This window comes from Musca autumnalis, unplaced genomic scaffold, assembly GCF_047663935.1.
Source record: "Musca autumnalis isolate F117 unplaced genomic scaffold, ASM4766393v1 scaffold_5, whole genome shotgun sequence".
Taxonomy (NCBI): Eukaryota; Metazoa; Arthropoda; class Insecta; order Diptera; family Muscidae; genus Musca; species Musca autumnalis.
Window position 1 is genome coordinate 27,492,905 of NW_027412088.1, and position 27,394 is coordinate 27,520,298.

Genomic DNA, 27,394 nt, shown 5'->3' on the forward strand with positions numbered 1-27,394 from the left:
CAACCGATTTCATTGGTTTTCCCCATTTTGTAAAGCTAACTAAATTTCCTTCTTGACAAAAGTAAATAATTACGCAGTTTAGTGTCTTCTACGCAGCCTAGAGCACGAGGAAAAGCATTTTCCTGTTTTTAATGCGTTTTTGTCACTATAACATAACCATTTGTTACCCGACTTTTAAAAATTATGGCTTGTTCGAAAGACATGATTTTCACCTTTTAAATAAAATATAAGCTGTAAAAGTCTGTTGTGGAAAAAAGAAGTTATGTCCGTATTAAGTTGAAAATCCAAGAAACCCCGTTTTTCACTATATTTACCGTTATAAAATCAAACAAGTAAGAAAAGCGTTAAGTTCGGCCAGACTGAACTTTTTATACCCTCCACCACGAACTGTATTGAAGTGAATAGGAACAATTAGTTTTATTTTGTTTATGAGAGTACTAAAATCTTCCTTTTATTGCAGGTGTAGGATATATATCTCAACTGATAATACTCTCTTCAAAAATTGGGCAAAACCGACTAGACTTAACCTGGATATTCCGGATTTGGATAGTTAACAACATCGGGAGCACCGTCCTATGGGGGCTATATGAAGGCGTGGACCTATACCTACAAATTTCCGGGGGAAAGTTTTATACCCCCAACGAAGACTAAATACCAAATTTCAGGCGATAATGAGGCTAAAACCTTCAAAATACCGAAAATCGGGAGATATCGTCCTATGGGGTCTATATCAAAACCTGGACCTATATAAACAATTGATGGCAGAAATATTTCTTAGCCTCTGGAAACACAAAATACAAACTTACAACCGATTCTGTGGTCAAATGGGACTAATACATTCAAAATATCTTAAAGTGATGCGTACTAGTATATATTGGGGGCTATACCAAAACGTGGACCTATGTAAACATTTTATGGTAGATATGTTTCTTAGCCTCTCGAAATTCAAAATGCAAAGTTACAACCAATTTGGTGCTTATATGGGACTAATACATTCAAAATATCTTAAAATGACGCGTACTATATATGGGGCGTTATATGGGGGCTATACCAAAACGGGGGCCTATATAAACAAAATTTGGTGGACACATTTTTTAGCCTCTGGAGACACAAAATACCAAATTACAACCAATTCGGTGGTCAAATGGAACAAATATCTTATAATTTCCTTAAAACGACGACGCTTCACTTTGTATGGGGGCTATACGAAAACGTGGACCTGCATAGCCCGCTTTCAATACCAAAACTCCTACATACATATAATAGTTTTTACCAAAATTTCATCCACCTACTTCAATCCGTTCGGAACCTAGTGTGATTTCCACAGACGGACAGACGGACGGACATGGCTATATCGATGTAGAATTGCACGCTGATCAAGAATATATATAGTTTGCAAATTTTCACCTTGCAAATTTTCACTGTAGCACAATGTTATTATTCCAAATTTCACGATTCCAGCTCCATCCATTCACCAAAATCCAAATTGTACCAAACTTGGTACCATTTAGTATTTTTCATAAACATAAGTACGAATTTCCAAAGCTACCTCCATATCTCAATCCTACACTTCAACAGTAATCGTAATTCCAAATTTAAGTTTTCCTGCTCTATTCGTTCAACTAAATTCAAATTGTCCCAAATTTAGTACTGCTTTGTACTTTTCGTATACATAAGTACGAATTTCTACAACTACACCAATTCTGTACTCCAACAGTAATCATTATTTAAAATTTTGAGGATTCCACCTCTATTCATTCATTCAAATCCGAATTGTAGCAAATTTAGTACCGTTTAGAACGTTTCGTACACATAAGTACGAATTCCGAAACTACCACAATCCTATACTCCAACAGTAATCATTATTCCAAATTTTCCAATCCGTACCAAATTGTAATTGTACCAAATTTAGTACCATCAAGTACTTTTCGCACACATAAGTACGAATTTACAAAACTACCCTCATATCTCAATCTTACACGACAACAGTAATCTTAATTCCAAATTTCAGCTTACCACCTCTGTCCGTACACCCAAATCCAAATTGTTCCAAATTTAGTACTTTTCGTACACATAAGTATGAATTTGCAAAACCACCCTCATATCTCAATCCTACACTTAAAAGTAATTTTAATACAAATTTCAGGTTTCTAGCTCTATCCGTTCATACAAATCCAAATTGTACTAAATTTAGTACCATTTACACCCCGGTTAACTACCTTTCAGGGGATGAAAGATACCAAGGAACGGTCCTGACCGGCTTTAACATGGCAAAGTCCAGCATTTATCTTGGTCCCTCTTTCATCTCAAGTGGACACTGATCTCCCCGTGGTGTCACCTGGGGTAGCTGCCTGTAAAGGTAGTGAGCTAAAATGTGCCGCGCGTTCACCCACAAGAACGTTAAAAATATGGGTTTGGGCGCAGGGCTAGTAACCCTCCCCTAGAAAAAGCAGCCTACTATGAAAAAACAAAGGAAAAGAAAAACAAATCCCTCAAAAGTTGACGACCCCCGCAAACGTTTTAAGGACCATGATCTGCGAATCTGCACCTGGAATGTTCGCACTTTTTATAGAGAAGGTGCAGTTTACGCATTGGCAGATGAATTTGAAAAGTACAAGGCCGACATTACTGCCATACAGGAAATACGATGGAATGGGAAAGGTGTCACACCAACACCTAAAGGTGACGCACTGTATTATAGCGGATTGGTTGCTGATTTGTAGTTGGTCGGAGGTTAAAACACCTGGTCTCCAGCTTCACGCCAGTGAATGAAAGAGTTGCTACAATTCGAATAAAAGCAAAATTCTTCAACATCAGCTTTATTGGCGCTCATGCTCCCACTGAAGACAAGGACGAACATACCAAAGATATATTTTTTTGAGCGCTTAGAAGAAACATATGACCGTTGTCCTGCCCATGACATTAAAATTATTCTAGGCGATTTTAATGCCAAAATTAGAAAGGAAACTATCTTTGGTCCAACAGTCGGGAAATTCAGTCTCCACAGTGAAACATCTGACAATGTATGAGGCTAATAGACTTTGCAGCTGCAAGAAACATGGTAGTTAGCAGCACCAGATTTCAACATCTCGACATCCATAAGGGCACCTGGCTGTCTCCAGATCAGAAAGCAAGAAATCAAATTAATCACGTTGTGATAGATGGAAGAAATGCATCAAGCGTGTTGGATGTACGATCGTTTCGAGGAGCAAACAGAGACTCGGACCACTACCTTGTTGCAGCAAAGGCACGCACCTGGTTAAATGTAGCAAACAAAGTACGAACAGACACAACACGGAAGTTAGACATCGGTAAGCTGCAATCACAACAGATAGCCACAGCATATTCCACTCAACTAGCCCAATTGCTTAGTCAAAACACTCCTCATCCCAATAACATATCAGCGCAATGGCAAAGTATTGCCCACTCCATGCAAACAGCCGCAAAATCCATACTTGGATACCAGAGACCTCCACCAAGGAATTGATGGTATGATCAGGTGTGTCGTGCTGCTACCGAAGAGAAAAATGCGGCATATAGGGCTACTTTATAATCTGTAGCAACGCGTAGCACACGAGAGAGATATCGAGAGAAAAGGAGAGAGGAGAAACGGCTTTTCCGCAGGAAAAAGAGAAAAATGGAAAAGCGGGAGTGTGAAAAAATCGAGATGTACAGGAACCAGAATGAAGTCCGAAAATCCTACCAAAGAGTCAAGCATCAAACTGATGGCTTTGAAACTGGCACATTCTCCTGTAGAGACCAGCAAGTTAATTTGGTAACTGATACAGATAGTGTGCTCAGGATATGAAAAGAACATTTTTCAAAACTGTTGGTATCCAATAGCAGCGAAGACAACGAAGATACCACAGACCCAATCCCAGAAGATGGTATTGAATGTATACCGCCCAGCCAAGATGAGGTAAAAACAGCAATCAACCGGCTGAAGAATAATAAAGCAGCAGGAGCCGATGGCTTACCAGCCGAGCTGTTTAAAACCGGAGGCGACGCGCTGATAAGGTGTATGCATCAGCTAGTTAGCACCATCTGGCAGGAAGAACGCGTACCCGACGATTGGAACCTGAGTATCCTTTGCCCCGTCCACAAGAAGGGAGATAGGACTGTATGTTCTAACTATAGGGGCATAAGCCTACACCCTATTGCCTACAATATCGTGTCAGGGATATTGTGCGAACGACTAAAGCCTATGATCAACGGGATAATTGGACCATACCAATGCGGCTTTAGACCTGGCAATTCCACCATTGACCTGGAGAAGACCCAAGAGATGTAGATCGACACCTACTACCTTTTTGTCGATTATAATGCAGCCTTCGACAGCCCGCTGCGTTCAAAGGTATTCCAAGCCATGTCTGAATTTGGTATCCCCGCAAAGCTCATCCGGCTTTGTAAAATGACTTTAACTGACACGAGGTCCTCCTTTAAAATAGGAAAGAACCTCTCCGAAGAGTTTTGTACCAAAAGAGGCTTCAGGCAAGGAGACAGCCTTTAGTGCGACCTCTTCAACATCCTGCTGGAAAAGGTTATACGAGAGGCGAACGTGAAAAGAAGTGGCACAATCAATACCAATACCACCAATAGCCACATGTTACTTGCTTATGCTGATGATATAGACATCATGGGCCGATCAGTAAAAGAATTAACTGATACCTTTATAAAGGTCGAAGGAGAATCTGCTAAAGTGGGTCTGGCGGTAAACGGTGAGAAGACCATGTTGATGGTGTCGACGAGCAATGCGTCCATTGCGCTTGGACCAACTGTGGAAGTTGGCTCCTATAATTTTGAGGTAGTAAAAGACTTTGTCTACATCGGCACCTCCGTAAACACAACAAATGACATCAGTTGTGAAATAAAAAGAAGAATTGTATTGGCCAACAGATGCTACTTTGGTTTAAGTAAGCAGTTTAAAAACAAAGCCACATCTCGTGAAACAAAAATAACGCTCTACAAAACACTGATACTACCCGTGCTGATGTATGGATCCGAAGCCTGGGTACTTGCGCAAGCAGATAAGGCAGTGCTTGGCGTGTTTGAGAGAAAAATTCCTCGAAAGATCTACGGACCGATCTGCGTTAACGGTGAATATCGGCGTCATATGAACCACGAGCTGTATCTGCTATACAACGACATCAATATTGTTAAACGTATCGAGATGCAACGATTGCATTGGCTAGGCCATATAATACGAATGAGCGATGATGAACCCGCTAAAAAAGCGTATAAATACGAGCCACATGGCGGTTCACGCAGAATTGGCAGGCCAAGGAATAGATGGCGCAAACAAGTGGATGATGAGATAAAAAGGCGCGGTATTCCAGAGGTATTCCAAATAGAGAGAAATTGAGATCTTTTCTTAGTTTGGCCTATGGAACAAATGTTCTGTGTCGACACCATTAACTTGGTCTTCTCACCGTTACCGCCAGACCCACTTTAGAAGATTCTCCTTCGACCTTCATAAAGGTATCAGTTACGTCTTTTACTGATCGGCCCATGATGTCTATATCATCAGCATAAGCAAGTAACATGTGACTATTGGTGTAGATTGTGCCACTTCTTTTGACGTTTGCCTCTCGTATAACCTTTTCCAGCAGGACGTTGAAGAGATCAGACGAAAGTCTGTCTCCTTGTCTGAAACCTCTTTTGGTACCAAACTCTTCGGATACGTTCTTTCCTATTTTAACTGAGGACCTCGTGTCAGTTAAAGTCATTTTACAAAGCCGGATGAGCTTTGCAAGGATACCAAATTCAGACATGGCTTGGAATACCTTTGAACGCAGCGGGCTGTCGAAGGCTGCTTTATAATCGACAAAAAGGTGGTAGGTGTCGATCTGCATCGCTTAGGTCTTCTCTAGGATTTGCCGCAGGGATAAATATCTGGTCAATGGTGTACTTACCAGGTCTAAAGCCGCATGATATGGTCCAATTATCTCGTTGACCATAGGCTTTAGTCCTTCGCACAATATCCCTGACACGATCTTGTAGGCAATAGGGAGTAGACTTATGCCCCTATAGTTAGAGCATACAGACTTATCTCCCTTCTTGTGGACGGGACACAGGATACTCAGGTTCCAATCGTCGGGCAATCGTTCCTCCTGCCATATGGTGCTAACTAGCTGATGCATATACCTTATCAGCGTGTCGCCTCCGGTTTTGAACAGCTCGGCTGGTAAGCCATCAGCTCCTGCTGCCTAATTATTCTTCAGCCGATTTATTGCTGTCTTTACCTCATTTTGGCTGGGCGGTATACATTCAATACCATCTTCTGGGATTGGGACTGTGGTATCTTCGTCGACTTCGCTGCTATTGGATACCAACACTTTTGAAGAATGTTCTTTCCATATCCAGAGTGCACTATCTGTATCAGTTACCAAATTACCTTGCCGGTCTCTACAGGAGGATGTGCCTGTACCAAAGCCATCAGTTTGATGCTTGACTCTTTGGTAGAATTTTCGGACTTCATTCTGGCTCCTGTACATCTCGATTTTTTTCACACTCCCGCTTTTCCATCTCTCTCTTTTTCCTGCGGAAAAGACGTTTCTCCTCTCTCCTTTTCTCCCTGTATATCTCGTGCGCTACGCGTTGCTACGGATTGTAAAGCAGCCCTATATGCCGCATTTTTCTCTTCGGTGGCAGCACGACACTCCTGTTCATACCATGGATTCCTTGGTGGAGGTCTCTGGTATCCAAGTATGGATTTTGCGGCTGTTTGCATGGAGTGGGCAATGCTTTGCCATTGCGCTGATATGTTACCGGGATGAGGAGTGCTTTGACTAAGCAATTGGGCTAGTCGAGTGGAATATGCTGTGGCTATCTGTTGTGTTTGCAGCCTATCGATGTCCAATTTCCGCGTTGTGTCTGTGCTTTATTTGCAACGTTTAGACGGGTATGTACCTTTGCTGCAAGAAAGTAGTGGTTCGAATCAATGTTTGCGCCTCGGAACGATTGTACATCCAACGCGCTCGATGAATGTCTTCCATCTATCACAACATGATCAACTTGATTACTTGTTCTGTGATCTGGAGACAGCCAGGTGCCCTTATGAATATCGCGATGCTTAAACCTGGTACTGCTAACTACCATGTTTCTTGCAGCTGCAAAGTCTATCAGCCTCATACCATTGTCAGATGTTTCACTGTGGAAACTGAGTTTCCCGACTGTTGGGCCAAAGATATTTTCCTTTCCAATTTTGGCATTAAAATCGCCTAGAATGATTTTAATGTCATGGGCAGGGCAACGGTCATATGTTTCTTCTAAGCGCTCGTAAAATATATCTTTGGTCTGTTCGTCCTTTTCTTCAGTGGGAGCATGAGCGCAAATAAAGCTGATGTTGAAGAATTTAGCTTTTATTCGAATTGCAGCAAGTCTTTCATTCACTGGGGTGAAGTTGGATACCAGATGTTTTAGTCTCCGACTAACTACAAATCCGCAACCAAACTCATGCTTTACGTCATGGAAGCTATAATTGTGACCTTAAGATGGGCATAAGGTGGGCGCGCTAACAGCTTACACTTGCCTTAATGAATTTGTATTTTGGTTTATAAAGTTGATATAAAATTTAAGTTTAAACATATTTGATATAAACCAATTGCTATAACCTGATTTGTGGTCAGCTCTCTTCTGTGACTGTTACTAAATTATTCATTACGAAAATTACCAACAAAAAAATAAAATTAATTAGGTACCAAACCGAAAACTAATTTTATTCATTAAAAACAAAAATAACGTCATAATTGGATAAAGCCAACTTTGGCGAAAGGAACACTAATTAAATAATTTTACAACAAATGACGAACAAACCATTTCAAGGATGCACCAATATAAATCCCTTAACAAATAAAGCATAGGCAAATAAAGCGGACATTTGGTCTACCCTATACCAATCTGAGATCTGTACCTAGTACTGTTGGAAGCCTGACAGAATGTGAAGGTTGAAAGATGGTGTGCAGCTGGTCTTCGAAATATATTCGAAGTTGTTATAATTTTGTGTGTAGGAGTATTTCGATGAAACAAGTTAGGGAATGAAAATGTGTCCGTATAACTTACCGGTCTTAATTCACTAACATCCCAGCCAAGATATTCGGCTACAGCCATCATTTGATTAACTATGGCATCCATTTCGGCGGTATCCAAAACACCATTACCATCCGTGTCATATAAACGAAACATAACTGTAGACAAGATAATTAAAATAATTAAATAAAATTATTTAAAAAAAATAAAATAATTAAAATTTAAATTATCATTTCAATAATTTATTTAAAATATTTAAATCCCTTTTTATCAATTTATTTTTTAAAAATTTTACTTACACTCCAATTTATCCTCCGGTCGTCCAGCTTCCAACAATGACAAATAACAAACGACATCCTTGAGTGGCACTTTTAATGTTAACGGATCAAAGTGGGACAATTTGCGTGCCAATAGCTTTATATCAGCTGAAAGTATACAAAAACAAAAACAAACAATAACAAAGTTATTAACAAATTGTTGTTATTGTTGTGGTAAATTGTTAAGTAGGTGACAAAATAAATATTTTCTCAACATAAAGGTGTTTACTGCGAACTTAATATTAATTAGAAACCTCAACCTCGAATATAGGCTATGTGTGGGTGTGTTTTGTGATTTTGGCATGCAAAACAAACTTTGTCATAAAAATAATTAAACCACAAGTGGTTAATGGAATAAGCCCGGGTGCGTGTTTATGTTGTGTTCGGCAGCTTAGTTGGTTAAGTAATTAAGATTTTCACACTTTTAATGGAAATGCGACATTTAGAGAGATTGTGTGAAAAGAAATCGTAGTGTGTGTTCAAGGACTGTTTGGAGAATCCAAAGAGGACGATAAACGTCAATGTTTTAAAGATTTTTTGACAGGGACCAAGAAAATAAGAAATTAAGATTTTTAAAAACAACTCATTTTTAAGAGTTTGGATGAAGACCCTGAGAGGAAAATCATTGTCATTGTGGTTTTTTAAGGGTTTTTGTTCATCAACGATAGTAAGCTTTGATTTTGAAGGATTATGATAATAAATACGGATTTTTAAAGAAGGTTTTTGATGAGGGCACAATATTGCTAAGGTGGGCCCAAAGACATATCCGCAGATTAGACTGATGTCGAAGAATGTTTAACTGTTACACTAGTCTTTCATCCACTGGCATGATCCTGTAGATGAAATGTTTGCTTAACATCAAACACACCCGCCAAGCTCATTGTAGATGTAACAGCATATTATCAGTTTGTATGTTTAGGAATGTGGCTGATCCCAGCAAAAAGTTTGCCTCCAAAGAGGCAGTTAAATGATATGTACAAGTGATCTGGAAGTGCATCAAATTATGCATTTTCACTCATGATTTTTACAAGAGCGTGACTACGGAAAGAGGCACTCCATTGCACTACATTTTAACTGACCCCCTGGCACTGCATTTTAACCGACCCTTTGGCATTGCATTTTAACTAACCCTTTGGGGTAGAATAGGAGGCAGCCCAAAGCACGTGTTTTGATACAGGCATTATGCGGAAATTGTGCAAGCCATTACAAAATATGCCAGAACAAATAAAATTCATTATTTGTGTAAAACAAAAATATTAAGAACTTTATTACATTAACACAAATTATGAAAATCCTCCATTGAATTCAATCGCAAAGATGCGTGTTTCCTCCGTTCTCCATTTGTTCCAAGCTGAACTGTTTTTGCTTCATTTGCTAAATATGTTGTCTTCCCATCACCAGTTAAGTTTCGACATGTACTCCAACAGCACTCCATTCGGAATTTTTCTTCTCTTGAGTTACCGGAAAAATGTTCACAAATGAAATATTATTTAGTTTGTATTAACAAATGTTTGAAAATGTTAACACGCTTATCTCTTAATGGAAAATGTATATCGCTGCCTGTACAGATGTACAAACTGATTTATGTAGATGTAGGGATCTCTAACAACTGCTAATAAAATGTAGTGAACGGAGTGCCTTTTTCACGACTCCGTTTGCACTGCATCCGGATGCTGTTAAATTGTGAGGAATTGGAGTGCCTTTTTCACGACTCCGTTGAACTGCCTCCGGATGTTGTTAAAATGTGAAAAATGGATGTGATTCTTTGGATTGCATCCAAATGCGGTTAAAATGTGAGGAATGGAATGCCTTTTTCACGACTCCGTTTGAACTACATAAAAACATGCCGTGACAGAACTAGTCCACATTGCACTACTTCCAATTTATTTTGCTGGGATTCGATGGGTTGTAACCAGAAAGCTACTGGAGTTAATTGAGATGGTTTGGAGAGAAACTTTGCAATAAGGAATTTAGATGACTGCACCATCCCGAACATAGTTCAGCAAAATCTATTCTGGTTTGTTATGGCAGCTAACGTTCATCACCTTCGATCCTCAAGAAGTCTTCTTCTATCTATAGAAGACCTCAAAAGGTTTCCTTTGATCTATAGAAGACCTCAAGAGGTCTTCTTCGATCTATAAAATACCTCACGAGATCTTCTTCGATCTGTAGAAGACCTGAAGAGGTCTTCTTCGAGCTAGAGAGGACCCCAATAGGTCTTCTTCTTTCCATAGACTATCTCTTCGGTCTATCGAAGACCTCAAGAAGTCTTCATCGGTTTATAAAATACCTTTGAACTATAATAGACTTCAAGATGTCTTCTTCGATCTATAAAAGACCTCAGGGGATCTTCTTTAATCTATGGAAGACCTTAAGAGGTCTTCTTCGATCTCGAGAAGATCCCAATAGGTCTTCTTCTTTCCATAGTCGATCTCAAGAGGTCTTCTTCGGTCTATAGAAACCCTCAAGAGTTCTTCATCGGTTTATAGAATACCTTTGATCTGTAGAAGACCTCAAGAGGCTTGTAAATTTTTCGGTAGGTCTTCTTCTTTCCATAGACGATCTCAAGAGGATAGAATACCTTTGATCTATAGAAGACCTCAGGAGATCTTCTTCGATCTATAGAAGACTTCAAGAGGTCTTCTTCGATCTAGGGAAAACCCCAATAGGTCTTCTTCTTTCCATAGACGATCTCAAGTGGTCTTATTCGGTCTATAGAAGACCTCAAGAGGTCTTAATCGGTTTATAGAATACCTTTGATCTATAGAAGACCTCAAGAGGTCCTCTTCGATCTATAAAAGACCTCAGGAGATCTTCTTCGATGTATAGAATACTTCAAGAGGTCTTCTTCGATCTAGAGAGGACCCCAAAAGGTCTTCTTCTTTTCATAGTCGATCTCAAGAGGTCTTCTTCGGTCTATAGAAGACCTCACGAGGTCCTTTGATCTGTAAAAGACCTCAAGAGGTCTTCATCGGTTTATAGAATACCTTTGAACTATAGTAGACTTCAAGAGGTCTTCTTCGATTTATAAAAGAGCTCAAGAAGTCTTCATCGGTTTATAGAATACCTTTGATCCGTAAAAGACCCCAATAGGTCTTCTTCTTTCCATAGACGATCTCAAGAGGTCTTCTTCAGTCCATAGAAGACCTCAAGAGGTCTTCATCGGTTTATAGAATACCTTTGATCTGTAAAAGACCCCAATAGGTCTTCTTCTTTCCATAGACGATCTCAAAAGGTCTTCTTCGGTCTATAGAAGACCTCAAGAGGTCTTCATCGGTTTATAGAATACCTTTGATCTATAGAATACCTCAAGAGGTCTTCTTCGATCTATAAAAGACCTCAGGAGATTTTCTTCGATGTATAGAATACCTCAAGAGGTCTTCTTCGATCTAGAGAGGACCCCGAAAGGTCTTCTTCTTTCCATAGTCGATCTTAAGAGGTCTTCTTCGGTCTATAGAAGACCTCAAGAGGTCTTCATCGGTTTATAGAATACCTTTGATCTGTAAAAGACCTCAAGAGGCCTTCTTCGATCTATAGAAGACCTCAAGAGGTCTTCTTCGATCTAGAGAGGACCCCAATAGGTCTTCTTCGAGACCTCAGGAGGTCTTCTTCGGTCTATAGAAGACCTTAAGAGGTCTTCTTCGATCTATAAAAGACCTCACGAGATCTTGTTCGATCTATAGAAGACCTCAAGAGGTCTTCTTTGATCTACAGAAGACCCCAATAGGTCTTCTTCTTTCCATAGACGATCTCTAGAGGTCTTATTCGGTCTATAGATGACCTCAAGAGGTCTTCATCGGTTTATAGAATACCTTTGATCGATAGAAGACCTCAAGAGGTCTTCTTCGATCTATAAAAGGGCTCAGGAGATCTTCTTCGATCTATAGAAGACCACAAGAGGTCTTCTTCGATCTATAGAAGACCTGAAGAGGTCTTCTTTTTTTCATAGACGATCTCAAGAGATCTTCCTTGGGTTTAAGAATACCTTTGATCTGTAGAAGACCTCCAGAGGCCTTCTTCAATTTATAAAAGACCTCTGGAGATCTTCTTCGATGTATAGACTACCTCAAGAGGTCTTCCTTGATCTAGAGAGGGCCCAAAAAGGTCTTCTTCGGTCTATAGAAGACCTCAAGAGGTCTTCAACGGTTTATAGAATACCTTTGATCTATAGAAGACCTCATGTGGTCTTCTTCGATCTATAAAAGAACTCAGGAGATCACGAGGTCTTCTTCGATCTAGAGAGGACCCCAATAGGTCTTCTTCTTTCCATAGACGATCTCAAGAGGTCTTCTTCGGTCTAGAGAGGACCCCAATACGTCTTCTTCGGTCTATAGAAGACCTCAAGAGGTCTTCAACGGTTTATAGAATATCTTTGATCTGTAGCAGACCTCATGTGGACTTCTTCGACCTATATAAGACCTCAGGAGATCTTCTTCGATGTATAGAGGGTCTTCTTCGATCTATAGAAGACATCAGGAGATCTTCTTCGATCTAGAGAGGACCCCAAGAGGTCTTCTTCTTTCCATAGATGACGAGGTTTTCTTCGGTCTAGAGAGGACCCCAATAGGTCTTCTTCAGTCTATAGAAGACCTCAGGGGGTCTTTAAAGGTTTATAGAAAACCTTTGATCTGTAGAAAATCTCATGTGGTCTTCTTCCATCTATAAAAGACCTCAGGAGATCTTCTTCTTGATAGAAGACCTCAAGAGGTCTTTTTCGATCTATAGAAGACCTCACGATGTCGTTTTATAGACGAGACATTTTTTGGCCTAAAGAAAACTTCAAGAGTACTTCTTCGTTCTACAGAAAACCTTACCGGGCCACAAGAAGTCTTCTTCGATTTATAGAAGACCTAAAGAGACCTTCTTCGATCTATAGAAGACCTCGAAAGATCCCCTTCGTTCTGCGAAAAACCTCGAGAGATCTCCTTTGTTCTGTGGAAGGCCACAAGAGATTTTATTCGGTCAATGGAACACATCATGAGGTCTCCTACAGACCATAGAAGACTTCAGGAGGTCTTCTTCAGCCTATAGAAGACCTATTCGGCCTATAGAAGAAATCAAGAGGTTTTCTATAGTTTATAGGAGACCTAAGATGTCTTCTTCGTCCTATAAATGATCTTAAGTCCTCAGAATCTAGATCAAGCGATATAGGTGTGTAACTAATAGACTAATGCAAAAATAATGCTAATCCTTCACACCTTTCCTTAGAACGTTGTAACCATAACAACGCTTTAACCTGAAATTGTTGGTGTTGTAGCAACTCAAATAGGTTTGCTATTTTTTCGGTACCTGGGGATTCGGTTGCAGTATCCCCTATGCCAGATTCTGCAATCTGGTTGAAGACGGCTATATCATACAGATCTTAACTGGATTAAACCACTCCTATTTGCCTTGACAGTTGGCGTTTTCTGCAACGATGGATGGGAGTGGTCGTAAAGTGCGGCACTTACACTCTATCTCTGTGCGACTGCATCAGTTTGAATGACATCCAAGGCTGTCTGATAGGCTCGTTGGTCTATTATATCTTTCAATCGTTTCAGATTTGGATATAGCTCCCATATATATTTTCGGCCGGTTTCACGTATTTGTTGCACCAAACACGCTATATGTATATGTCCGATTTCGATGAAATTTGGAATGGGTGACTGAATTCGGTCTAGTAATAAGTGTACCATGTTATATCAAAATCGGTTCAGATTTATATGTATATCTCCCATATATATTTTACATATTTCACAGTGGTGTAGGGTATCATATAGTAGGTCCCGCCCGACTTTAATGCTTTCCTTACTGGTTTCATGCTGTCATAGACTGATGGTACTTAGCTTTCGGCAAAGCCAACTGATACTTTTTTCCTTATTCCTTGATTTTTTGCTCCCTTCCCTCCAGATCAACGGTGTCACGTACACAAATATCTGCAGATGAGTTTCACATTTTAATTGAAAATCCAATCTGCAGCCTAAAGTCATAACATAGATTTCTTTTGAAAAAAAAGGAACTCATTACTCCTTTCCGCCTTTAATAACAGCTCATAACATGTGGGCGATACCTACTCTGCTGCCAGTTTTTGATAAAGACTTGTTACATTACGTGACATAACATTTAATTCCATTGAAATTCTCTCACATGCCTGCCTAACTACTTTCATGTGGAAACAACACCGACTGAAAAAAATCATATGAATTGTAATTTCACCCAGGGCATGTTGCGTTAATCATTATCAATAAATTAGAAATACTTTTTTTCCGGAGGAAAATGAAAAAAAGAAGGAAAAATAACAACACGACAAAAAGTATTGCATACCCTGGGGCTGATAATCACAAAAAGAAGTTATTGCATACATTGAGGATGAGATTATTAACTCTAACTCAAAGAGGGATAGACCATTAACAAAGTCACCGCCAACGAACCCCTAACAAGTTCCAGTCTTAAATTGGAGACCACAAATAATTGTATTTCTCTTTCAATAGCCAAAAGCTAAATTCCGACTATTTTATGACAAGTCACTAAAATGAAAATCTTAAGCTCTTTGATAATCTTTATAACTGCTTGGTGGTTAGCAATTTTCAACCATACAACCCGAGGTTATACCCCAAAGTATTCTCTGTTCAAATTGAATTTGAATCAATCCATCTTTTATATAAACCCCTCCATGTTATTTTCTGCCACCATGCATGCTTGGCTTAAATGCTATTATTGTCATGGGGGTATCCATCCTTTGCTGGAAAATGAAATGTTCAAGAGAGCATTTATGAAATTAAATCAAATACAGAAACACAAACACACACACACACACAGATGACTTACAATGGCAATTTGTTGGCTTAAAAGAAGAAACAACTAGGGGCCAACATTTCTTTCAAACAATCTTTCTGTGTGTCTGTGTTTCGTCTTGGCTGTGTGTGCGTGTGTGGGTAATCCTGAGTATCACTTCCATTTGAAGTGATTGCAAACAAGCATGTTTTTGAAAATATGAATGCAGGGTTAGTGATAGAGAAGGGGTTCGAGTTCTAAAAAGTGCAAGACAAAGAAGGTACTGAGCTCTATAAATTGATCAATAAAGTTAAAAGAAAACTAAAGCATACTTTGGGGAGTTTGTAAAAGAATGAAAAACAGAAAACTAAATGGAAGCAACTTTAGTCAAAGTCAAAAGAAATGAGTCTTGCAATTTATTCTAGTTGCGCTTAAATATCCTTGAAGCTTTGGCAGCGAACATTATCTCGTTTGCTGTTATTATTATTTCTTTTTTTTTTTGCGTGGACATGCTGCATATTTTTGGGGATAACAAAATTAATGCAGATATTTAGCATAAAAGATACTCGTTGCAGTATTGTATTTTAATGATGATTATGCTCAGTAGGTGGTACCCTACTTTTTATGGGCTCCGTCTTATGGCCACATACATAAATACATATGTTTCCACAAAATCTCCGAAGGGACAAGGCAGACTTCTCCCATATCAATGAATGCACGCCGATTCATATTAGCTGAAAGATATGGTACGACACCACTTGTAGAGAAGTTTTTCATGGCGTAAATACTCAGGAAATGTAATACCCTAGACAGACGGCAGAGTTAATTTGCATTAAAAATTCCTTAATTTGAATTAACTTTTTACCCTGACAGACGATAGTTTCTGCATTTATGAAACAGCTGTTTGTGTTGTTTGTTTGTACCCAGCAGACCATTTTATAAAGTTTTACAAAAGTTCGCCAAAATATGCGAAACGAATATACTTTTTACCATTTACTTTTTCACCACGATAACGCAAAAATAATTTTAATTTATTCGCGATATTTTTGAGTCTTTTTATTATTAAAAAATGTAGCAAAACTGTAAAGAAACATTTGAAGAAGATATTATTTTCGATAGAATTGGTATGGTGGGTAATGAAATTCTTGTGAAAATAAAAATTTTAAAAATAGATTTGATAGAAGGCGCGAAAAACGATTAGCTGCTATTCTATCCGCGAAAGACCACTACTTATTTGAAAGAAACGCGAAAATTGCTGATTTGTTTTCCTTTTTTATTTTCTTAAACATGGAAATTTGACAAAAGACAATTGATTTTCAACAGCATTGCCATATTAAAATTGCTAAATTCATTATAAATTCAAATTGATTTTGTGCATTTAAAATGGGGATAATGTTCAAATTAATTTGAATTAAGGCTGTTAATGCAAATTAAGACTGCCGTCTGTCTAGGCTATAAGCCAACATCAAACTCAGGGGAATTGACACCGCAAAAAATTTTGATGTTCTGGTCGGGAATTGAAGCGTAGACCTTCTTAGTGTGGACCTGCTTACCTATGCACCACGATGGCACATTAATACGATTGAGAATGTACCTCATTGAAATAATGCTTTTAGATATGTCCGTCCGCCTATTTGATTGACTGGTGCACACCTTAATTCTCAAAGAGAGTTACCGATTTGATCCTTGACTTTGTATATCGAAATATATCTTCCGAATTTAGCTAAAGTTTGGACATAACCTATATCTGTCCGCTGGTGGAACGGGTTGGAAATATAATTTTTCAGCTTTAGGAGCAACATATTTCGAAAAAAAAAATCAATTTCTCTGCAGTTCACAAGTCGTTGTCCGGCAGCACTTAGGGTGGTGACAAAATGTCGCAGTGATGCGCCAGTGTGGTAGACAAAAGTTAGCGCTGCGCAGGGTAAGAATATTCAAAGCTGTCAGAAAGCCACAATGAACACTGCAACTGGTTGCCTCTTCATGCCACCAGAGGACATTCTTCATGAGGAGCCAACAATTTTACCAGTAAATCAGCACAAGAAAAGTTGACCGCTTGACATCCTCTACAGGCCGTTTGGCATCCTCTATAGACCGAAGAAGACCTTTTGACTTCTTCTATAGACAGAAGAAGAAGACTTCTTGAGGTTTTCTATGGACCATAGAAGGCCACTTGATGTCTTCTATCGTCTGAAAAACACTTCTTGAGGTCTTTTATAGACGACTGAAAAAACTCTTCTAGAGTTCTTCTATTGACTGAGAATACCTTATTAAGTGTTCCATAAACCGAAGAATACCTCTTGAAGTCCTCTAAAGATCGAGGAAGACCTTGTAAAGACTTCTCTAAAACGAAGAAGGCATCATGAGGTCTTCTATAGACTTCTTGATTTCCTATATAAAGCGATGAAGACCTCTTGAGGTCTTATAGAAACCGATGATGACCTCTTGAGGTCTTATATAAACCGAAGAAGTCCTTATCGGTTCTTCCACTTGCGATTTTTTAAAGGATGAAAAAGACCACATGAGGTCCTCTATAGACCGAAGAAGGCCCCTTGAATTCTTCTATGGACAGAAGAAGACCTCTTGAGGACCTCTATAGATCGAGGAAAGCGTTGTAATGACTGCTCTAGAACGAATAAGAGATCATGAGGTCTTCTAAAGACTTCTTGATTTCTTATATAAACCGATGAAGACCTCTTTATGTCTCCATAAACTGAGGAAGACCTCCTGTGGTCTTCCACAGAACGAAAGAGACCTCTTGAGGACGTCTATAGACCGAAGAATACCATTTGAGGTCATCTATACAACAAAGAAGAGCTCTTGAGGTCCTCTATAGATCGAGGTAGGCCTTGTAAAGACTTCTCTAGAACGACTCCTTAATTTTTTTATATAAACCGATGAAGACCTCTTGAGGTCTTCTATAAACCAAAGAAAACATTTTGAGTTCTTCTAGAGACAGAAGAAGACATATTGCGGTCCTCTATAGATCAAGGAAGGCCTTGTAAAGGTTTCCCTAGGTCGAAGAAGACATCATGGGAATATGATGAAGACCTCTTGAGGTCTTATATAAACCGATGAAGCCCTCTTGGGGTTTTCCATAAACCGAAGAAGACCTCTTTAGGTTTCTATAAACGGAAGAAGACCTCCTGGGGTCTTCCAGAGAAAGAAAAAGTCCTCTTGAAGACGTCTATAGACCGAAGAAGACCATTTGACCGTCTATGCAACGAAGAAGAGCTCTTGAGGTCCTCTATAGATCGTGGTAGGCCTTGTAGAGAGTCTTCCACAGAACGAAAGAGATCTGTTGAGGACGTCTATAGACCGAAGAAGACCATTTTTGGTCGACTATGCAACGAAGGTCTTGTAGAATGTCTTGGGGCCTTCAACAGAACGAAAGAGACCTCCTGAGGACTTTTATAGACCGAAGAATACCAATTGATGTCGTCTATTGAACAAAAAAGACCTCTTGAGGTCTTCTATAGGTCGAGGAAGGCCTTGCAGAGACTTCTCTAGAACGAAGAAGTCATCATGAGATCATCTGTAGACTTCTTGATTTTTTTATATAAACCGATGAAGACCTCTTGAGGTCTTCTATAGACCGAAGAAGACCTATTAAAGTCTCTATATACCGAAGGAGACCTCATGGATTCTTCCATAGAACGAAGGAGATTTCTTGAGGTCTTCTATAGACCAAAGGAGACCATTTGAGGAATTCTATAAACCGATGAAGATCTCTTTGGGGCGTCTATGGAACGAAGGTTTTCTATAGACTTCTTAAGGTTTTCTATAAATCAAAGAAAACCGTTTCAGGTCTTCTTTAGACAGAAGAACACGTCTTGATGTTTTCTATAGATCGAAGGAGAACTCTTGAGGTCTTCTTTAGAACGAAGGAGACCTCTTGAGGACTTCTGTAAACCGAAGAAGGCCTCTTTAGGTCATCATGGAACGAAAAAGACCTCTAGAGGTCTTCTATAGATCGAAGTAGGCCTGATAACTTCTTCAATAGAACGAATAACACAACATGAGGTCTTCTATAGACTAGTTGAGGTCTCCTACAGCGAGGAACATCTTTTGAGGTCTTCTAGGGATCGAAGGAGATATCATGAGGATTTCTAAAAGCCAAGAAAGACCTCTTAGTTCGTCTGTGAAGAAGACATCTTGAGGTCTTCTATGAACCGATGAAGACCTTTTCAGGGATCTATATACCGAAGAAAACTTTTTGAGGTCTTCCATAGAACGAAGGAGGTCTTATATTGAACGAAGGAGACCTCTCATTAGGTCTTCTATAGACAGAGGAGGGCCACTTGAGATTTTCTGCAAACCGAATATGACCTCTAGAACTGAAGAAAATGCCTTGAGGTATTTTATAAACCGAAGATGACTTCTCGAGGTCTTCTAAAGACTTATTAAGGCCGTATATAGATCGAAGAATGTCTGATGTGGTCTTTTATAGATCGAAAAATATGTCATGAGGACTTCTATAGACCGACGGAGACCTTTTGAGATTTTCTTTAGACCGAAGGAAATACAATGATGTCTTCTAAAGGGCATAGTAGTGCTTAACGTATTCTCCAGACAGAGAAAAATTATCTTAAGCTCTCCTATAGACTGAGGAGGACCACCTAAAGGCTTCTATCGACCGAGAAAGACCTAATGGTCATTTATAATCTAAGGTTTTCCATAAACCGAAGATAACCTTTTGGAGTTTTCCCTGGACCGAAGAAGACATCTTGATGTCTTCTATAAACTGAAGAAGACATCTCGAGGTCTTTTACAGACCGGAGAAGACCACTTAAGGATCTTCTATAGACCCTAGAAAACTTCCTGAGGTCGTCCATAGACTAAAGAAAACCTCTTGGGGTTTTCTATAAACGGAAGAAGACATCGTGTGTTCTTTTATAAATCAAAGAAGACCTCATTAGGTCTTCCATAATACGAAGAAAACCGCTGTAGGTATTCTATAGACTGAAGAATACCACTTGAGATCTTCAGTAGACCGAAGAATACCACATGCGATCTTGCATAGTCTGGAAAAGATCTATTGAGACCCTCTATAGACTTCATGAAGTCTTTCATAAACCGAAGAAAACCTCTTGAGGTCATTTATAAACCGACGAAAACTTTCAGGTCTCTATAGATTTCTTGCAGTCTGCTATACATAAACCGAAGAAGACTTCTTGAGGTATTTCATAAACCGAAGAAGACCTCTGGAGTCTCATTTTCGGGTAGGAGAATAAATTTTCCAGGATATGGCGTAGGGTATCCATAGATTATTTTTCCAAATTATTATTGTCCTTTGCACAGTTTATATGGCAAGCAAACGACCAAACAAGCAAACAAAAAAACTATTGCATAATTTAAGGCATCAATATTTTGAAATGCATATTTTATGGCTTTTCACTCAATAGAGCATGCAAAATAGGGGGAGAGAAAAAGAGGAAGAGGTGGAGGTAGCTTTGAAGGTAGTTTATTTTAGAAAATGCAATGTGTGTCATTGCACTTCAATAATAAATTCATTTTAATAACAAATAAGAATTCCAAATCGTTTGATTTCTCAGCAATCCGCATTCAATCTCTTCTCTTCGATATGTGCAAAGCCAAGCACAAAATGACAAACACTTTCTATGAATTTGGTTTTACGTTTTTTTTTTGGATTCTTCAATTGTGTGTCGGAGAATGAAATCCTATTCTATTCGATGTGAATGTGAAATAGAAAGACATCATTGTCTGCATTGTGTACGGGCGGGTGTGTGAGTCAGCGAGTGAATGTGACAGTGATTTGACATTCAACCATTGAGTGCAAGACAAATTCCTAAGACTGACATTTAAGAAAAAAATTCGTTTGTTGTCAATAACGATTTCGTTCTTTCGTAATAGCATTAGTATGGAATTTTTTTGTTCTGGCCATAATGGAAACATGAAACTCCGAAGATGGCAGTAACGTTTCAATGTTATTACGTATGAAAAATTCATTGTACAGATAATGATAATCCTTTTTGATATTTTTGTTATAGAATTTGAATAATTTTTTTATAATGCGGCTGACAGAAAAATAAAACAAGAAATTTAGAGAGGTATGGACAGTAGATACCTGATTTATGTGTAATAAATTTCAAAAGGCGTCGAAATATATACGGGTATGTACTGAGACACACTTCACCTCTCACTTCACGCCTCAAGCCTTTACTTTACTTCTATTTTTTGCGAACTTCTTGGGACTAAGATTCATTAGGGTATTTAAAAAGAAGTTTACACTGTAGTCCTTGCATAAAATAGTCGAAAGAGAAGCGTAAAAACTGTCAAAAAATCCTCTCACTTTGCACGAGAGGTGAAGTGTGTCTCAGAACATACCCGATAGTCTTCTCTCATAAATGTCACGACTATAACCTAAGCTTACTTAGAATAGGGAAGAAGGATTTTATTCAAATCGGCGGTGTCGGATCTTTCCAAGATACACTCACGCTCACTGCCAGGAGTAGATTTTTCTTTGTTGTACAACGTGCTGAGTGCAGTAAAACTTTTTGAGGACAGACGTGAAGGATTAGCATTCCTCTTGCATTGGTCTACTAGTTACATACACCATTAAAGATCTTCTATAAGACGAAGAAGACCTCTTAACGTTTTCCGTGGACTGAAAAAGATTTCTTGAGATCTTCTATAGACCGAAGAAGACCTTTTGGGTTCTTCCATATACCGAAGAAGATTTCTCGGCGTCTTGTACAGAACGAATGATATTTTTTGAGGTATTCTATTGCAGAAGAAGACTTCTTCGGGTCTTCCACAGAGCGAAGGAAATTTTGAGGCCTTCTATAGGCCACAAAATATCTCTAGCGCTCGTCTATAGAACGAAGAAGATATTGTGAGCACTTCTATAAACCGAAGAAGACCTCTGTAGGACTCCTGTAAAACTAGAAGACATCTAAAGATCTTTTTCGGTTTAAAGAAGGTCTCAAGCGGTCTTCTTCGGTTCATAGAAGACCTGAAGAAGTCTATAAAAGACCTCACAATGTCTTTTTCGTTCTTTAGACGAGCTAAATAGATTTTTTGCGTTCTATAGAACCTCAATAGATCTTTTTCTCTTCCCAGGCGACCTCAAGTGGCTTTCTCGGTTTATAGAAGACCTTCAGAGGTCTTCTTCGTTTTACAGAAAGAAGACATCTTGAAGTCTTCTATAAACCGAAGAAGACATCTTTAGGTCTTCTATAAACCGAAGAAAGCCAACTGAGGTCGCCTGTGGAGAGAAGAAGATCTCTTGAGGTCTTCTATAAACCGATGTAGACTTCTGGAAGTCTTCTATAAATCGAAGGAAATCTCTTGAGGCCTTGTATAGACCGAAGATAATCCCTTGAGGTGGTCTATGGAAAGAAGAATACCTCTTGATGTCGTCTATTAAATGAAGAAAACATCTTGAGGCCTTTTATACGTGGTAAGGATTAATATCTTGATATATCTTGAGGTCTTCTATAGGAGAAGACCTCTTGAGGTCGGCTAATAATGAAGAAAAACTTTTCAGGCCTTCTATACATAACAAGAACGAAGAATAGGCCGCAAAATATCTCTTGAGCTCCTCTAAAGAACAAAGAAGACACTGTAAGGTCTTCTATAGACTTCTTCAGGTCTTCTATGAACCGAAGAAGACCTCTTGAGACCTTCATTAAGCCGAAAAATAGAAAAATAGATCGAAGAAGACCCCTTGAGGTCTTCCAAAACCGAAGAAGAACTTTGGAAGTCTTCTATAAATTGAAGGAAATCTTTTGAGGTCTTGTATAGACCGCAGATAATCGCTTTAGGTCGCCTATGAAAAGAAGAATACCTCTTGATGTCGTCTATTAAATAAAGAAAACATCCTGAGGCCTTTTATACCAGGTAAGTGTTTCGAAGTTGATATCTTGAGGTCTTCTATAGAAGAAGACTTCTTGAAGTCGCCAAATAATGAAAAAAATCTTTTCAGGCCTTCTAAACTATAGGACGAAGATTACCTTTGGAAGTCTTCTACAGACCGCAAAATATCTCTTGAGCTCGTCTGAAGAACGAAGAAGACATTGTAAGGTCTTCTATAGACTTCTTCAGGTCTTCTATGAACCGAAGAAGACCTCTTGAGACCTTCTTTAAACTGAAAAAGATCTTTAGAAGACCTTTTGTGTTCTTCCAACACGGAAGAAGACCTTTAGAAGTCTTCTATACATCAAAGGAAATCTCTTGAGGTCTTGTATAGACCGAAGATGATCGCTTGAGGTCGTCTATGGAAAGAAGAATACCTCTTGACGTCGTCTATTAAATGAAGAAAACATCTTGAGGTGGTCTCCTATAGAAGAAGACCTTTTAAGGTCGGCAAATAATAAAGAAAATCTGTTCAGGCCTTCTGAACATGATAAGGTTTTCCACAGAACGAAGAATAACTTTGGAGGTCTTCTACAGGTCGCGAAATATCTCTTGAGTTCCTTCTATAGACTTCCTCAGGTCTTTTATGAAGCGAAGAAGACCTCTTGATACCTTCTTTAAACCGAAAAAGAACTTTAGATGTCTTCTATAGACCGAAGAAGACCCCCTGAGATCTTATATGAACCGAAGAACACCTCTTGAGGTCTTATAAAACCGAAGAAGACCTTTAGAAGTCGTCTATAGACCGAAGAAGACCTTTAGAAGTCTTCTATAGACCGAAAAAGACCCATTGAGGGTTCTATAAACATGAGAAGACCACTTGACGTCTTCCATAAACGGAAAACTACCTATTGAGGTCTTCTATAAACCAAAAATACCAATCTATAGACCGAAGAAGACCTTTTGAGTTAGTCTATAGATCAAAGAGGACCTCTGGAGGTCGCCTATTGAACGAAACAAATCGAAGAAGACCTCTTGAGTTCTTCTATAAACCGAAGAAAACCACTTGAGGTCGTCTGAGAACAGAAGAAGTCCTCTTGAGGTCTTTCATAATCCGAAGAAGACCAATTAGACGATCTATATATCGAAGAAGATTATGGAAAGAAGAAAACCTTTTAAGAGGTCGAAGAAGAGCGCTTGAGGACTTTTATACAGCAAAGAAGACCTCTTGAGGACTTCTATACCTGTTAGATTTTCTATGAAACGAAAAAGAAATCGTGAGGTCTTCTATATACCTCTTGAGTTGGTCTATAGAACGATGAAGACATAATGAAGTTTTCAGACCTCTTGAGTTGTTCTATAAACGGAAAATCTCTTCCGGTCTTCTATAAACCCAGGAAGAGCTCTTGAGATTGTCTATGGAACTTAAAAAATATATTGACACCTTCTATAGATCGAAAAATATCTCTTGAGGTCGACTATAGAGAGAAGAAGAACTCATGAGGACTTCTATAGACTGAAAGGCACCATATGAATCTTCTATAGACCGAAGAAAACCTCCTGTCTTCTAAAAATATAGGTAGACCTCTTGAGGTCTTCTATAAACTGAAGAAACCCTCTTGAGGTATTTCATTAACCGAAAACGACCACATGAGGTATTAGATAGACCGAAGAATATCTTTTGAGGTCTTCTATAGGCTATTTAAAGTCTTCTATAAACAGAAGAAAACCTCATGAGGTCTTCTGTAAACCAAAGGTTTTCTATAGACCGAAGAAGACCTAATAAGGTCTTGTGTGGACCGAAGAAGACCGCTTCAGGTCTTCTCTAAACCGATATAGACCTCTTGAAGTATTATAAAAATCGAGGAAGTCCTCTTAAGGTCTTCTATAAATCTAGGAAGTCCTCTTGAGGATATCTATAGACCGAAGAAGAAATTTTGAGATCGTCTATGGAACTAAGAAAATCCCTGGAGGACTTCTATAGACCGAAAAATATATCTTGAGGTCATCTATAGAACGAAGAAGAATTCATTAGGTCTTTTATATACTGAAGAAGATCACTTTAAATCTTCACTAGGCAGAAGAAGAACTCTTGAGGTCTCTAAAAACCGAGGTAGACCTCTTGAGGTCTTCTATTAAACGGCGAACACCTTTTGAGGTCTTCCATAAACCGAAGACGACCTCTTGAGGTACTATATAGACCGGAGAAGACCTATGGATGTCTTCTATAGACTTCTATAAACAGAGGAAAACCTCTCGAGGTCTTCTGTAAGCCAAAGAAGCTCTCTTGAGGTCTTCTGTAAACCGAGGAATATCTTTGAGGTCTTCTATGAGATCTTCTATACACCGAAGACGATCATTTGAGGTGGTATATTAATTGAACGTAAAACGTAGTCGAACTCATGAGGTCTTCTATAAACTGAAGGATACCACTTGTAATCAACCATGGTCGAAAGAAGATCTCTTGAGATTTTCTATAAATCAAGAAAACCTCTTGAGATATTCTATTGGCCGAAGAACACCTATTGAAATTTTCTATTGACCGAAGAAGACATCCTGAGGTCGTCTATAGAACGAAACAAGTAAGAACGGCGTTAAGTTCGGCCGGGCCGAACTTGTTATACCCTCCACCACAAGTTGTATTGAAGTAAAATGGAATAATTAGTTTCCTTTCGTGTATGAAGAAGACTTAATACTAAATTTCAGCAATTTCGGCAAAACAATGTGAGGCACCATTATTTGGGGCTATTTTGAAAACGTCGATCTATACCGACAAATTTCTGACGAAAAGTTTTTAGGCTCAAAGAAGACTAAATACCAAATTTCCTATATTTCGGTAAGAGAATGTGGCTAAAACTAAAAAAATACCGAAAATCAAGAAGTAAGCTTCTCTGGGGATATAGGAAAACGTGTACCTATACTGATAATACTCTTCTGGAATATTTTATAACTCTTGGAAGACGAAATAACGAATTTCAGCCATTTTGGTTGGATATTGACGTCACAATCTTCAGTATTACGAAAATCCGGATGGGGGCTATATCGAAACGTGGACCTATACAGACGAATTTTAGTCAGAAATGGGGCAATATGAAAGCGTGGACCTGTTCAGACATATTTCTGGCGAACAGTTTTATATCACATTGAAGACTAAATACCAAATTTCAGCCATTTTGGTGGAATATTGAAGACACAACCTTCAAAATACGAAAAATCGGGAGGTACCTTTCCATGGGGGCTATATGAAGGCGTGGACCTATACCGACAAATTTAAAGGGGAAGTTTGAGTACCCCTAACGAAGTCTAAATACCAAATTTCAGCCATTTTGGTGGAATATTGAAGACACAACCTTCAAAATACGAAAAATCGGGAGGTACCTTTAAATGGGGGCTATATGAAGGCATGGACCTATACCGACAAATTTAAAGTAGAAGTTTGAGTACCCCTAACGAAGTCTAAATACCAAATTTCAGCCATTTCGGTGGAATATTGAGGCCACAACGTTCAAAATACCGAAAATCGGGAGGTACCGTTCTATTGGGGCTATATGAAGGCATGGACCGGCACCGACAAAGTTCTGGGGGAAAGTTTTATACCACGAACGTAGACTAAGTACCAAATTTCAGCCATTTCGGTGTGATAATGAAGCTAAAACCTTCAAAATACCGAAAATCGGGAGGTACCGTTCTATGGGGGCTATATGAAGGTGTGGACCGATACCGACAAAATTCTGGGGGAAAGTTTTGTACCCCTAAAGAAGACTACGTACCAAATTTCAGCAATTTTGGTAGGATAATGAAGCTAAAACCTTCAAAATACCGAAAATCGGGAGGTACCGTTATATGGGGGCTATATGAAGGTGTGGACCGATACCGACAAAATTCTAGGGGAAAGTTTTGTACCACTAAAGAAGACTACGTACCAAATTTCAGCCATTTTGGTAGGATAATGAAGCTAAAACCTTAAATATACCGAAAATCGGGAGGTACCGTTCTATGGGGGCTATATGAAGGTGTGGACCGATACCGACAAAATTCTGGGGGAAAATTTTATACCCCTAAAGAAGACTACGTACCAAATGTCAGCCATTTTGGTTGGATTATGAAGCTAAAACCTTAAAAATACCGAAAATCGGGAGGTACCGTTCTATGGGGGCTATATGAAGGTGTGGACCGATACCGACAAAATTCTGGGGGAAAATTTTATACCACTAAAGAAGACTACGTACCAAATTTCAGCCTTTTTGGTAGGATAATGAAGCTAAAACCTTAAAAATACCGAAAATCGGGAGGTACCGTTCTATGGGGGCTATATCAAAACGTGGACCGATATATCCCATTTTCAATACCAACCATCCTGCAAGTAATAAAAACTTCTGTACCAAATTTTGACTCTCTATCTTTAAAATTGCGAGCTGTATCTTGATTTCAACAGACAGACAGACGGACGGACGGACGGACGGACAGACGGACATGGT

At 39.0% G+C, this 27,394-nt stretch overlaps 1 protein-coding gene across 6 annotated transcripts in view; it reads right to left on the reverse strand.

Moving 5' to 3' along the window:
* The window catches only part of Dgk (diacyl glycerol kinase 1), a 410,387-nt gene that overhangs the window by 87,622 nt on the left and 295,371 nt on the right, over positions 1-27,394 (reverse strand). For all 6 annotated transcript variants that reach the window (XM_073990829.1, XM_073990828.1, XM_073990827.1 and 3 more), the window contains 2 exons: positions 8,328-8,453; positions 8,062-8,186 (listed from right to left, as the gene is read on the reverse strand). In XM_073990829.1, coding sequence (XP_073846930.1) covers positions 8,062-8,186; positions 8,328-8,453 — 251 coding nt within the window. The remainder of the gene's footprint in view (positions 1-8,061; positions 8,187-8,327; positions 8,454-27,394) is intronic.